The sequence below is a fragment of the Canis lupus genome, chromosome 7 (assembly GCF_003254725.2).
Source record: "Canis lupus dingo isolate Sandy chromosome 7, ASM325472v2, whole genome shotgun sequence".
NCBI lineage: Eukaryota > Metazoa > Chordata > Mammalia > Carnivora > Canidae > Canis > Canis lupus.
This window is the reverse complement of record NC_064249.1, coordinates 40,122,768-40,136,213: the sequence shown is the minus strand read 5'-3', so window position 1 is coordinate 40,136,213 and position 13,446 is coordinate 40,122,768. Positions and strand designations below refer to the sequence as shown.

The 13,446-nt window shown below is 56.2% G+C and overlaps 1 protein-coding gene and 1 long non-coding RNA gene across 7 annotated transcripts in view; one reads left to right on the top strand and one right to left on the bottom strand.

Annotated features, from left to right (window-relative positions):
• Positions 1 to 1,571: 1,571 nt before the first annotated feature.
• Positions 1,572 to 13,446, bottom strand: part of LOC112648850 (calpain-8) — a 43,729-nt gene continuing 31,854 nt past the window's right edge. The window contains exons 13-20 of one of the 6 annotated variants that reach the window (XM_049112500.1): positions 9,957 to 10,022; positions 8,400 to 8,457; positions 7,568 to 7,632; positions 4,386 to 4,454; positions 3,991 to 4,069; positions 3,430 to 3,546; positions 2,652 to 2,710; positions 1,572 to 1,840 (exon numbers count right to left, since the gene is read on the bottom strand). In XM_049112500.1, coding sequence (XP_048968457.1) covers positions 1,817 to 1,840; positions 2,652 to 2,710; positions 3,430 to 3,546; positions 3,991 to 4,069; positions 4,386 to 4,454; positions 7,568 to 7,632; positions 8,400 to 8,457; positions 9,957 to 10,022 — 537 coding nt within the window. In that variant the 3' untranslated portion in view covers positions 1,572 to 1,816. Of the gene's footprint in view, positions 1,841 to 2,651; positions 2,711 to 3,429; positions 3,547 to 3,990; positions 4,070 to 4,385; positions 4,455 to 7,567; positions 7,633 to 8,399; positions 8,458 to 9,956; positions 10,023 to 13,446 lie in introns of those variants that run through there. The other 5 variants (XR_007412008.1, XM_049112501.1, XM_049112498.1 and 2 more) reach the window with 5 other exon arrangements.
• Positions 5,826 to 8,422, top strand: LOC112648853 (uncharacterized). The gene is made up of 3 exons (XR_003129379.3): positions 5,826 to 6,018; positions 6,262 to 6,406; positions 7,993 to 8,422. It is a non-coding gene; the product is annotated as an uncharacterized LOC112648853 (long non-coding RNA).

Below are 13,446 nucleotides of genomic sequence, written 5' to 3'. Positions count from 1 at the left end.
ACTGTGGCCACTGTGAGCCTGTATCCTTCACTTGTGCCCTCGCAGCTCCCTCTCCTGTGTCCACCTGTGCCTGCCTGCTTCATGTCAGAGCCCCCTGTCTCTACCACAGTCTCTGTCCTGAGGCTGTAGAGACTCACCCAAGGGCCAGGATCACCTCCATCTGCTTCCCTGCACATAGTAGGTGCTCAGTTATGTTCAGCGAGCCTCACAGACATTTGGTGACCCAGATGTTCCTACGCGGTATGAAAGCCACGTGTTTCCGTGAGCTGTCCAACCTCATATAAATAGCAAAGAAGAAAAATAAAAGGTACAAAGTCCATGTGTCAGTAAAAACACAATAGAGGACAAAGAGGAAGAAGCCAGAGTCTCTGCTTTCATCACCACACACAAGATGGAATGTGAAGATCTATCCAACTCAGCCAGGGTCTGTGAATTACCACCCCCCTCATGATGTTGGGTTGTGATCATGTTGGCATCGTGTCTGTGTTATTTTTTTTAAGATTTTATTTATTTATTCATGAGAGACACAGAGAGAGGCAAAGACACAGGCAGAGGGAGCTGCAGGCTCCCTTCGAGGAACCTGATGTAGGACTTGATCCCAGGACCCCAGGATCCCAACCTGACCCAAAGGCAGACACTCAACCACTGAGCAACCAGGTGCCCCAAAGATTCCTTTTTTTTTTTTTTTTTTTGCAGACGCCTGCGTGGCTAAGTGTCTTAGGTGTTAGGTTGGGCCCCAGGAGAGCCCGTGTTTGGTCTTACTGGGCATCAGGCTTCGAAGAACGTTGTACATCTAGCTCTGGAAGTGGACAAATCCTTGGCCGGACTCTCAGAGGCCAAGGCGAGTACGTGGTTTCTGTCAGCAGTAGCTCCCTGTGAGGGGCTGTATGTCCCCCTCACGTTCCTGTGTGAAGCCCGACTCCAAGCAGCCGTTGCAGGAGGCAAGGTGGCAGGAGGAAACTAGGATTCCATGAGCTCGGCGGTGGGATCTGCGCCCTTGTGAGAGCCCCTCTTGCTCTCCACCAGGCAAGCACCACCCAGGGCCCCTCCCCAGAGCCCGCCACCCACATTCAGATCTGGACATCCGGCCCCCAGATGGTGAGAAACGACCCCTGTCTGTGGCCGAGCAGGCTGAGTGTGTCACCCCCACCTTTCCAAGGCCACTGGGGAAGCCAGCTCCATCCCGTCTGCCTATAAGGACACGCAGCGGCTGTTAGGACACACAGTGGCTCAGCCTCCACCTTTTTAACAACCGCGAAGATACTGGTGTCCAGCGGGGAGGACCCACCTCCCGTTCAGCAGGCGCTGACTTCCTGGGCCACCACTGAAGGAGGCAGGCCCCTCCTCCTCGGAAGGGCAGCGAGCAGCCCACCCCCGCCCACCCTGCGAGGACTAGAGCCCTCCTTCCTGTGGACCCAAAGGCAGCTCCCCCGTGGCCACTCCCCCACCCGCCCCAGAGACACGCCCACACCTCCACCTCAGCAGCTCCAGCCGTCTTTTTTCCAAAACCTCTTTCCTAAAGCATGAAAGGCAGCCCCTTCCCACATTGCACATCACCAGACAAAACCAAGGACCATTGGGACCAGATTTTAATGACTTCTGCTGGGCTCTGGGTCAGCTCAAATGCTGCTGAACGAGAGGCTGGGCCCCCAGACTGCGCAGGTTGGCCAGGCAGGGACCCCCAGAACAGCGATGGGCAGGAAAGAAGGAAACCATCAATGACTGCCACTCAGGGGTCCTCACTTGCAGAATTGTGAAAGTAGGGGGAGGTGGCCGGCAGGCTGGCAGGGAGCGACACCAGCAGCCACAACCTGGGTCAGACCAACACGCAGCACAGCCACTGCAACAGAAGGACAGCAGGGTGAGCTCTGCGTGGCCTGTGCTGCAGCCAAGCTCCAGCAAGCATCTGGAAGTGCTTAACTCAGACAAGTTAAGTGACCCTGACGAGCCCTAGAGACAGGTGGCTTAGGACCTAGGAGGGACTTCAGAAAACGTGTGTGCCTGTGTATATACATAGGCACACCCTTGATTTCAGGGTTGATGCTGTAGCCCAGCTGCTTGCCTCCAGGAATCTTCCCCAGGTCACTGGAGATACATCACCCCCCCCCCCCCACCCAATGGTTCCTGATTTCTGATCACCTTCTCTATGTTAATTAATCTAAGACATCTGCTCCCAGAAGTCAGACACTAAACTGAACCCACAGCCCACAATCCCATTCAAATTAGCAAGGGCTGGGGCAGCCCGGGTGGCTCAGCGGTTTAGCATCGCCTTCAGCCCAGGGCGTGATCCTGGAGTCCCGGGATCGACTCCCACGTTGGGCTCCCTGCGAGGAGCCTGCTTCTCCCTCTGCCTGTGTCTCTGCCTCTCTCTCTCTCTCTCTCTCTGCCTCTCATGAATAAATAAATAAAATCTTTTAAAAAAAATTAGCAAGGGCTGGCATCCCAATACAATCTGAAATGCAGCTGCAGCTTTATCTTCAAAGTAATAACCAACGCAAGTGTTGGGAAGACCACAGGGCTGTCACATTCTCCCCGCAGGGCCGGCCCGAGAACATGCACAGTCGCCCGCGGAAGTGAGACAGGTCACTGAGAACAAGCCTCAGAAGCCAAGCCCCATCAACAAGCAGTTCTCCAGAACCCCAGCGGTCTACCTCAGCCAGGGAGAGCCGGACGGTGCCACGTTGGTCCTTGTCCAGGAGCCTAAACAGCTCTGGAACCAGAAGTGGAATGAAATGAGACTCAGAACTGCCAAAGAGCTGCCTGTGACCACCTGTCCCCCACAAGCCCCCTTCCCTGACCTCCAGCTCCTGCCTGGCTACAGGGACACTTGAGAATCTACACTTGTAGATTGAGCACTTCATGTGGTTTTGGGGGCATATGTCCCCCTGCCCCAGTGGGGGAATGTGCTGCTGTGAGCAAAGATGCTCCCTGCCACCATCTCCACCCCCTGCAGCTCTAGAATGTCCTTCTCTCCACCGGGGCAGGGGCGGGGGGGGGGGGGGGGGCTGCGCTATGCACAGACTGCGGTTTCCCCCTTGGTGGGTAAACCACTCTCTCGGCTCCATCTCTGGCAGCCCCGCCTTTCCCTGTTAGGATGGCCTCTCCCTGCCCTGAGGAGCCCCCACAGCCCGGTGACCCAGCCCCTCCCGGGAGGTGACACAGGCTCGGCCCCTGATCCCTGCGGAGGCACAGTGTGAACGGACAATAACAGACATTTGAGAGCTGTGGGCGGGACTCACTCAGCATGGCCGGGACCACCAGCCAACATCACTGGTGAACAACTGACGTGGCAGCGTGTTGAGTCTTCAAGAAAGGGCAGCCTCTGACCCTGGGCGTGGCCCGCTGTGCCTCGCCTCCCCCAGGGGGCCTGCCTGGCTCTGCCACTGTCCTGCAGTGGAATGAGTGGGGCCAAGGGACAGAGCAACTCACTGAAGAGGGACTCCAGGCGGGTCACGCAGGCCACGAAGTCATCGAAGTCGATGCTAAGTCTGCTGTCCGCATACCGCAGGGCGACGGTCTGCTGCACCTGGGTGCTGAGCATGAAACCTGCATCGGGGTACCTGGGTCACGGTGGCACAGAGGACTCGGCTCTGTGTGTGCGAGGCTCGGGGCTGACGCAGCCAGGCCGCCTCCACGGGACAGCTAGAGCAGTCTGTCTGCCCTGTCGCCATCCTTGCAGGATACCCCCCATTAGGGTCAGCCTCTGTCCTGGCGCCAAGTGAGGCTCCCACACCAGCTGCGTGTGGTGTTTGCCACAGCGAGAAAAGGCAGAGAAACTGGGGCCGGACCTCTCCAGCCTGGCACCCCCACCGGAGCAGCAAGGTCCTTGGGAAAGGACCCGGCAACATGTGGCTAGGGAAGGCGCCCAGGCCATCACGTCGGTGTCCACAGAAGAGAGCTACCGCGGACAATCATTTGCCACCTTCCCATTCAGAGTATTTAAAATGAGCACATCCAGGTGGAGACCTTATCTGCAGGACACGTCCTCACCTGCATTCCTAAGGGCCGTCCTCATCTCATGGGTGTCAATGCTCCCCGAGTGGTTGTCATTGGTCTCCCGGTAGATCTCCTGGAGCAGAACAGAGATTCCAGGGAGAAAACACCACTGGGGGCCCCGCCAGAGCTACTGCCCTCCACCCACTGCTTCCCCGAGAGAAAGATACCTCCCTAACTCCTCCCGAGAAGTTTCCAGAACAAAGGGGAGCATGGGACTGAACAGCAGGGCTTCCGTGAAGGGCTCAGCACAGGTGCCCCTCGTCCCCCCTGAACTATGCATCCGGGTTTTGTGCTGGGTTTGAATATTTTGGATTCTGGTCTGACTGGGTGGGAAACAAGACAAGGAGGGACAAGAGCCCAGAGGGCACCCACGGGGAGAGAAGCATTACCAGGTACTTGCGAAGCTTCAGCCACAGTGTCCTGAGTTCCGCCAGCCCTAGGAGGCCCGTGCCGCTGCTCTAGGCATAGTAAAGGCCAACCCGCACGCCCCGGCCCACACGGATTCTCTTGTGCCCACAGAGAGTGCCCACACGCCCCACGTCGTGTCCGCAGTTAGCAGGAACCCCACTACCCAGGATCACGGTGGGAAAGGTGATGGGAAACCAATTCAAATTAAGATGAAAGAGTCAGGGTCCCCCGACGGCCCCCCTGTGAGAGCAGGTGCAGAGACAAGGCCAGGTCACCAGCCCAGAGACCTCGGAGCAGGTCATTCCTCAGATTCAGCCCCCAGGGCACCCTGGTGGTTGAGAGGCTGGCCTAGGAGAGCTGGAGGGTCACTTCCAGATTTAAATCTCCATGACTGGTAATTGAAATAACTCGTTGGTGAGACTGACATATATTCACAGAAAAGACTCTAGGAGTACGAGATTGGGATTCTCAGCTGCAGGGTCTGCATGCATTTTTCAGCAGGCCACAAAGCGGCTCAGAGCTCCTACAGGGACATGGCTGGCTTGCAGACCACTGCTCAGCCATGGGGGGTTCTGGGGGCCTCTCCCTCCAGCCAACACTCTACTGGTGTTAACGGAGCCCTGCGCTAGATGATGGGGATCTGGTTTTGCACTGTCCGTACCCTTGTGGAGTGAAGGCTCTAAACGCACCTTTTCTCCGTAATCACAACTAATCAATAACCACCAGTGTGTTACAGGCACAAAACTGTGAGGCAGATCGTCCCTCCCACCTTATCCAACAAGCCAAACACCCAAGAGCGTACACCTCTTCCTTTAAGAAAATGTATGTTCCTTATGATCTCACTCACACAAGGAATTTAAGAAACAAAACAGAGGATTCTAGGGGGAGAGGGGAAGAAATAAAACATGGTGAAATCAGAGAGGGAGACAAACCATAAGAGACTCTTAATCACAGGAAACAAACAGGGCCACTGGAGGGGGTGGGGGGGTAGGGTACCTGGGGATTGGGCATGAAGGAGGGCACGTGATGGGATGAGCACTGGGTGTTATATAAGACTGATCAACCATTGACCTCTACCCCTGAAATCAATAGTACATTATATGATCATTAATTGAATTTAAATTTTAAAAATATGTAAACAATAAATTTTTTTTAAAAAAGTATGTGTTCCTGTGTCCATGATCCACACCAAGTGTGGGACATACCACAGCCTCAAACCCCGACTTGACAGAACTGGTGCTCTGGGTCTCCCTGCCCATGGCTCAGCGACCATAGGGGCTGCATCTTGTCACCCCACGTTCCAAGACTTGAAATGGAAGTTCAGAGCATAGACTAACTTCTCTGCAAGTTCATACACCAAGAAAGTTCTAAGACCAGAACCTGGGTTCCTGTGTGTTCTAGAGTACTTCCCACAACACAGCGGCCCTGCGCCAGATGGAAGGGCCCGCGACGACCGTGCTCTGTCCCACACCAGCTGAGTCGGCGTCTTATCTCCAGCAGCAGGATGCAAGCAACCGTGTTTCTAATCCACGGACAAGGAAGCGCTAACACACTTGAACTACGGTGCCGAGTGGAAAGCTCAGACATAAAAGGCCACGTGGCACATTGGTCCACGTAAGTGAGCTCTCCAGGGTAGCGAGCCTGTGCACACAGAAGGCAGATCAGCGTGTGTAGGGCAGTGGTCGGGAAAATGGGGAGAGACTGCTAATGTGGGTGCAGGGACCTGCTTTGGGGTGATGAAAATGCTCTAAAATGGGTGATATTTGCCAAAATTCACCATAGTGAATTTATAAAAACCCATCAAGTTGCCCCTTGAATGGGCCTGTGGTAAGATATGAGAATTGTGTCTTGATCAAGGGTCATTTTCACCAAAGTCTACGTGGCCGTCTGTTGCACATCCTGGTTCGGAACCATCACCCACACCATCCAGATGGTGGGACAGACAGTGAGGAGCTGCAGGGAGCACAGACCTAACAGCTCCCAAATCATAGCAACGTCGCTGGTAAGTTTGAGATGATCCAGAAATCAGGCGATTTTGCAGCAAAGTGAATCAATACATAACCCTTCTTTTTGGCCCAGGAATTAAGTTATTAAGCACGCCGGTCTCAGAGGGTCATGGGGCTGAAGACCCTGGCGTCTGTGGCTCTGGACCACAGGGATAGTGCTGTCTCTCCATCGCTGACACCCTAGGGGATCAGCACATGTGAGCTTTACAGAACCTCCTACATGACTGCCGTGCAAACCAAAGTCATGCCCCCGCCCAGAGGCCTCAGGCCTCATCCTCACACGGAGGAGAACCCTCCAAACCTCCATTTTTCCAAGAAATCACCTTCACTGTCCACACTATGGAGGACGGTGACCTGGCCCCATCCTAGGCACGGATCATTCTCCCTCTGGGCCCGCACTTACATGGTACCTGTCACCTAGAACACCCCAGCCTCCCCATTCCTTCCACACTCTCTTACATGTTCTTCAGTGTAAAGTGAGGGCTAGATTGGGTCAGACAGAACAAATTGGTTTTTTCTTGTGTGATAACTCTAAACTAGAGGTAGTGGCTTTGAGAGGGCTGTGTTACTTCAGGAGACAGACCAGACATGGAGGGGGAGGGGAGAGATGGGGAGGGGAGGGGGAGGAGAGAGATGGGGAGGGGAGGGGGAGGAGAGGGGAGGGAGGGGATAGGTGAGAAAAGAGAGGGGAGGGGGGAGGGAGGAAGAGGAGGGGATAGAGGGAAAGGGGGAGGGGAGGGGAAGGGGAGAGAGGGAGGAGGGAATAGGTTAGAAGTGGGAAGGGAGAGGAGGGGGAGAGGGAGGGGAGGGGATAGGTGAGAAGGGAGAGGGGAAGGGAAGGGGAGGGGAGGGGGAGGAGACAGAGGGAGGGCAGCCTGGTGGGAGCCAGGGGGGACCCACAGGAGAGAGGCACAGGCGCTGTGCATCTGCTGTCTCTGGATTAATGGGTCTGAAACAGTCACGGAGCCTCTGCCTCCACGGGGCAGATGGAGATAGAGGTCCCGGAGGAGCAGGAGTGAAAGGAGGTGGCCTTAGCACTGCAAGCCTCCAGCTCCAGGCCAAGGAGGCCCCTTCCCATCCCCTCCACCCTCACTGGGGAAGGTCAGGATGCATCAAAATCAGGGGAAGGGAAAATACAGCAACATGCAAAAGGATACATCCATCAAGCTGACCATCCCCCTGCAAGTGTCGATGTCGAAGCCACAGAATTTTATGTCTGTTTCTGAACATTCAGATGGAAAAGAGGGTGGGAGTCAGGGTCCTTGGAAGACGGACAGAACCTCTGGGCAGCAGGTGTGCGGCCTGGGCTCCTGCTCTGCGGCTCACCAGGCCCTGGGCGGCCCAGCCGGCTGACCTCTGAGCCCCAGTCCCTCCCCCATCGGTGGGAATGAAACCATAACACACTTGCCCCGAGGACCGGCTGGGAGTAAAGTGGGGTAACACGAGTCCCTAGCACAGCACCTGGTATGCGGGCCACCCAGAGCAGGACCGCCGACTGTGCAGGTGCTGCGCGCTCCAAGCCCACACACCTCTCCTCAGAATCACCCCATGTGGTGAGACAATCAGCATCCCCAATTTGTAGGTCAGGAAGCAGAGGCCCAGAGAAGTGGAATAATTTGTGCAAGATCACGGACCAGCAGGGGCAGAGCCGGGTCTAAATGCAGGCTCCGAGGACAGCCGTGGCACACTACTTGCTCAACGGCAGGCACCTGCTTGGAGCCTCGCAGCCTCCTCCTCACCGGGCCCACACCTGCAGCTGCCCCCTCTCCTCTCACCCCTTCCCAGCAAAAACCAGGGCTGGAGCAGAGAGCAGAGACTGTAAGGCCAGGGCCTGCTCCCTGCTCAGCCCCAGCCTGTCTCTCGAGGGCCTGACAGCTCTCTCCTGGCCTCCCTTGCCCCCTTCATTCCCCACCCTACACCCCACACCCTGCACCCTGCACCTCTCCCAGGCTCCCAGGAACTTTCTGGAAAGCTTGAGGAAGAATGTACCTTTGGAAAACACTTCATTCAGAATCGTCCTGAGTTCATTGGCACCGATCTCAGAATCCTGGAAAAAGGAACCCAAATGGGAGTTACGCCAGGTCCCAACAAGTTTTCAGGGTGTGAGGTTGATGTGGACCAGACAGCAGGTCCAAGGGTCCTGGGACTACCTCAGAACCTCTAGTTCTCCTCTTCCCCAGGGTCCCCCACAGCCGGGCAGGAGTGTGACGAGGTGTGGGACCAGGAGCTGGGGTGGGGCTGATGGTGGTTTTGTGAGCATATAAACACCATGGACAACACGATACATCGTGATGTGGTTCCTTGGGGTTCACAGCTACCGTGTTCAAAGCCACCATCCAGCCACTGGGATTGGACACCTAACACGGTCTCGCCCCAAAGCACCTGCTCACCGGTGGCATCCCACACAGAAGCCCTCACACCAGAAGTGGAGACATTGGGGAAGGTTCCCGAGTGCACCTGGGATAAATGCTGAGCCATAGGAGAGGTTTGCCTTCAACTCTCACATGGGGACAGGCCTCAGGCAGGAGGCATACAAAGTGCAGAGAAGAGCACTGGGCTAGGGTCTGGTTCCAAGTGCCCGTGTGTACCGTGTCTCCTCCTTACTGTCTGTACAGTGGCCTCACCAGCCAGTCACCCGGGCACCCAGACTCAGACCCCAGGACCCTGTGCACAGCCTGTGGACAAAGAGTCTACCCCCTTGCCTGCAGGAAGGGCAGGATGTTGAGGGTCCGTGTTCAGCCCTCGGCCTGACCCCCTGGAGGCCATATGTGGCTGGCTCTGGGACCACAGAGCAGGGAGAGGGAGTGACCCACGGCCCCACATGGCCAGGCAAGGGAGATAGGTGCCTAGTGACGATGGACACAGGCTATTTGTTTGTCACTCTTGATGGTCTCGATCACTAAGACCCTCGGCAGCCAAGGCAACAAGGACCCAATGTTTGTGCCCCCAAATCTCTGTGCTGGAGCCTGAGCCCAGTGAGGCGCCCACGGGCTGGAGCCCCCAGAGGGGTCAGTGCCCTCATGAAGGTCCCCAGAGGCCCCTTGCCCCTCTCTCCCCAGCCCACATGGGAGGCTCTGCGGCCCCTGGTCCCTGGCCCCCAGGCCTTGCACATCCAGCCCCCGGATCCTGGAGAAGCAAGTGTCTGTGGTTTGCAGCCCCTTTCCTGTACTTGCTGCAGCAGCCGGACTGAGACCCACCTAAGGCTCTGTGGTACATCTCAGTAGAGACGACACATTCATGGTGCTTAGGGGGCCACTCACAGTCCTGAGTCTGCTGCTTAGGGGGCCACTCACAGTCCTGAGTCTGCGGTGACTTTTGGCCACACAGGCCTGGAAGTTCAATACACCCAAGTCCATAAGCACCACACACGCCACACACTGCTAGCACCTGAGTTGGGCCTGTCACTGTGCCCTCAGCGCAGGAGGAGCCCAGAGTCAGGACAGGAGGGGGCTGAGTAGGGAGGGGCAGTGCCTTGTCCTTTGTGCTTACAGAGAACCCGGAAAATAGAAGCTGAAGGGACACCGTCCCGCCCATGGCCTCACCTACCTTCCCTGCAAGTGTCCCCAGCAGACTCCCAAACCAGCTGTCCTGGTCCACCTCGCTGGGGTGTGGCTGCAGAGAGCACAATTAGGAGTTAGGGGGTGTGCAGGGAGAATGAAGGACCTTTCACACCCACCACCCCGTCCCTACCACACACCTGCCACCACGTACAGGCATTGGCTTCCTCTCTGAGGGGAAGGTGATCATGCCAGCCCTGAGTGGCTTTCAGAGAATCTCTGTCTGGCCTATGGGCCCTTCAGCAGCCCCTCAGAGACCCTCCGGGAGTCTATGAGCCCCGGAAATTGCATCGGTGTGTGTTTTCTTAGCATTCATCAGACTCTCAGATACACACAGATTCTAACATAGTTGGGGTCATGGCCTCGCAGAAGTAGCAGAAGTGGGAGTTCAGATACTGGAGGACCCTCCACAGCTTCAGCCCCCGCTCCCAGGACCCTGCCCTCACTCGTGGCTCAATGACCAGGCCTGCTCCAGGGGCCCCTCAGAGAAGCAGAAGCCCACTGATATGTATCAAAGTCCAGTCAAAATTACAAATCAGGGACGCCTGGATGGCTCAGTGGTTGAGCATCTGCTTTCAGCTCCGGGTGTGATCCTGAGGTCCTGGGATCGAGTCCTGCATTGGGCTCCCCACATAGAGCCTGCTTCTCCCTCTGCCTGTGTCCCTGCCTCTCTCTGTGTGTGTGTCTCTCATGAATAAATAGATAAAATCTTTTTTTAAAAAATTACAAATCATTGGGCAGCCTGGGTGGCTCCGAGGTTTGGTGCCACCTTCAGCCCGGGCATGACCCTGGAGACCCGGGATCGAGTCCCACGTCGGGCTCCCTGCATGGAGCCTGCTTCTCCCTCTGCCTGTGTCTCTACCTCTCTACCTCTCTCTTTCTCTCTGTCTTTCATGAATAAATAAATAAAATATTTTTTAAAAAATTACAAATCATTAACGATCTGTCCAGAGACTTCCCAGCCCAACAAAGGCTCTGCCCCGATGTCACAGGCCTCCCAGATGGCCCAGAGAGTTCCCAGAAAGCCAAGTCTGTTGTCTACAACCATTGCCTGGAAAAGCACCAAAGGCCCAACACAGCCTGGTGACACAGTGCAAACAGGAGTACAAAGTTTGATGGATGCTCACGACCCAGGCACTTTGCATGGATTAACTCATTTACTACTCCGGACTGTTCTGAGGGGAGGGTCTCACTACCCTCCACACTGTACACACGCAGAAACCGAGGTTTAAAGGTGTTAAGTAACAGGCTGGAACCACGGGCCAGGAGGCTTTGGAGCCAGACCAAATGGTAGCCCATGCACTCCTTCCCCTTCAGTCCACCAACCCGAGCACGTGTTCTTGGCCTGATTGCACCTGCACCCTTGGGCGCCTCCTCATCCACAACGTGGGGACAACGATGTCTACCCTACCGCTCGCACATGCGATGAGCCAATCCAAGAACACACCTGCACTTTTTAGAAGAAAAATGATAAATACTTGTCATCGCACGTACATGACTTTCAAGAGGTGCCGCAGAATAAACACCTCGTCTTGTTCCTATAACACGATACACTACCTGCCAGAGTCTAGTGGGACATCCAGACTCTGGACATAGGGTAAGATTTTATTAAACTGGGGCAGGGCGTGTGAAATTACAAACCACATAACAAAAATAACAAAACAACAAAAACTGGATGTGCGCACACACCAGTGCACGGCAGGCACTCTGCCCCCAGGCAGTAGCACTGCACACAGGAGATTTGCACGAGACCACGGGAACGGGGAAGGTGTTCAAGTGATGGAGTGGGTGGAACCTCAGTGCCAGTTCCTTTTGAGAGATTTGCTGGACGCCAGCATGTGGCAGGGACGGTCCTGTGTCTGAGATGCAGTGGTGAACGTGGGGTGGCTCTTGTTCTCAAGGGCTCCCTGCGTGGACTTCACGGCTGTGCTCAGAGAGCACAAGTGCTTCTGCCACAAAGGGATCTGGCTTGTCGCTGTGGCATTGTGGGTGCCCCATGTTCTGAGTCCTGAGTCCCCTGAATATGCCGTCCGCCTGTGGGTGCCCCATGTTCTGAGTCCTGAGTCCCCTGAATATGCCTCACATACCGCCTGAATATACCGTCGTCGGTATGTGAGCACGAGCCTGGGGGCCCCAGGATCCTGGGAACCTTGCATGTCTCTGCGGGACCTCACAAGGGGAGGCTGGGAACCAGGCCTGGAAGCAACTAGTTCACAAAGGGTCAGAGCCCCAGACCTCATGCAGAAGCCCTGGGGCAGGCCCAGGAGCAGGGCCTGTGAGCACCTGCCGCAGGAAAAGTCTTCCTGCAGAACGATGGGAGCTTCAGGAAACCCCGAGACTTAGGAGGGGGAGACAGGGAGCCTCCACCATGACCAGGAACGACCTCCTGCCAACTGGGTGCATGGGGGCCTAGAGCCAGGCTTTGGTTGATTTAACAGAAACCAGAAAAGAGAAAAGAGATCGGAAGGATAGCTCCTACCACCTAATTGCAGGCTAAGATCCACGCCCTCCACTCGGGCACACGGGCCTTTCTGACACCAACGGTGAGAGAAACGTCGGTGAGAGAAACGTCAGAGAGGAGGCTGGGCCTCTACCCACAGCTGGGTGGGGACGGGGCGGCTCCATCCTCAGGAGTCGCCAGCCCAGAAAGCGCCTGCGGGGCCACTGTCGCGCTGACCCGGGCAGGGCCGCTGCTGGGCACAGCCGTGCGCCGTCTGGCTGGGACAGACAATTCTGTCCAGTAAGCTCGTGACCTGAAGCCCAGGCTCAACTGAGCTAAGAGACATTGTATACATATATTTACTGGAGTTAAAATAACACTGAATGAATGAACCCCAGAGCTTCTTGTGCACCTGCAGGAATAGGAGCCAAGGACACAGCACGTCCCCCACCTCACTCAGCCAGGGACCCGAACCTGCAGCCTCCGCATGATCCCTCAGGGAGCAGCCCCTTTGTGTGCTGCCTCCCCATGCGCCACCCGGGATGGAGGACGGCAGGCTGAGGACGCAGGTGGGTGAAGGAAGCCACATTCGGCACACTGCTTCCCCCAGCATCGGCCCTGAACTCGCCCCTCCACGGCCCCCCGAGCGGGTGCTCGCCCCAGCACCCCTACACCTCATGTACACAGCTCCAGATCCATCTCTGGCATCTCTGGATGAACTTCCCCTCATGGGTTTCTGTGCTTCCACCATCTGCCCCTGAAAGCTGCACATTACCTGAGAGCGGGGGTCGAACCTCTCCCTCCCACAGCCTTCTCAGTCCTACACAGAACCACCCAAGCACACAGGCCCACTCTGTCTGAGGGTCCCGCCCACGGATGTGGGGGACCGACGGCCCCGCCCTGGGCCCCCCTGTGGCTGTCTCCTCTTCATTGAGAAGGGCCAGAGCCATATTGTAGCCCTGGTGAATAAAATGTTATCATCCTTAATATATAAAGGACTTTTACAAATCAACAAGAAACCATGAATGCCTGCTCTGCG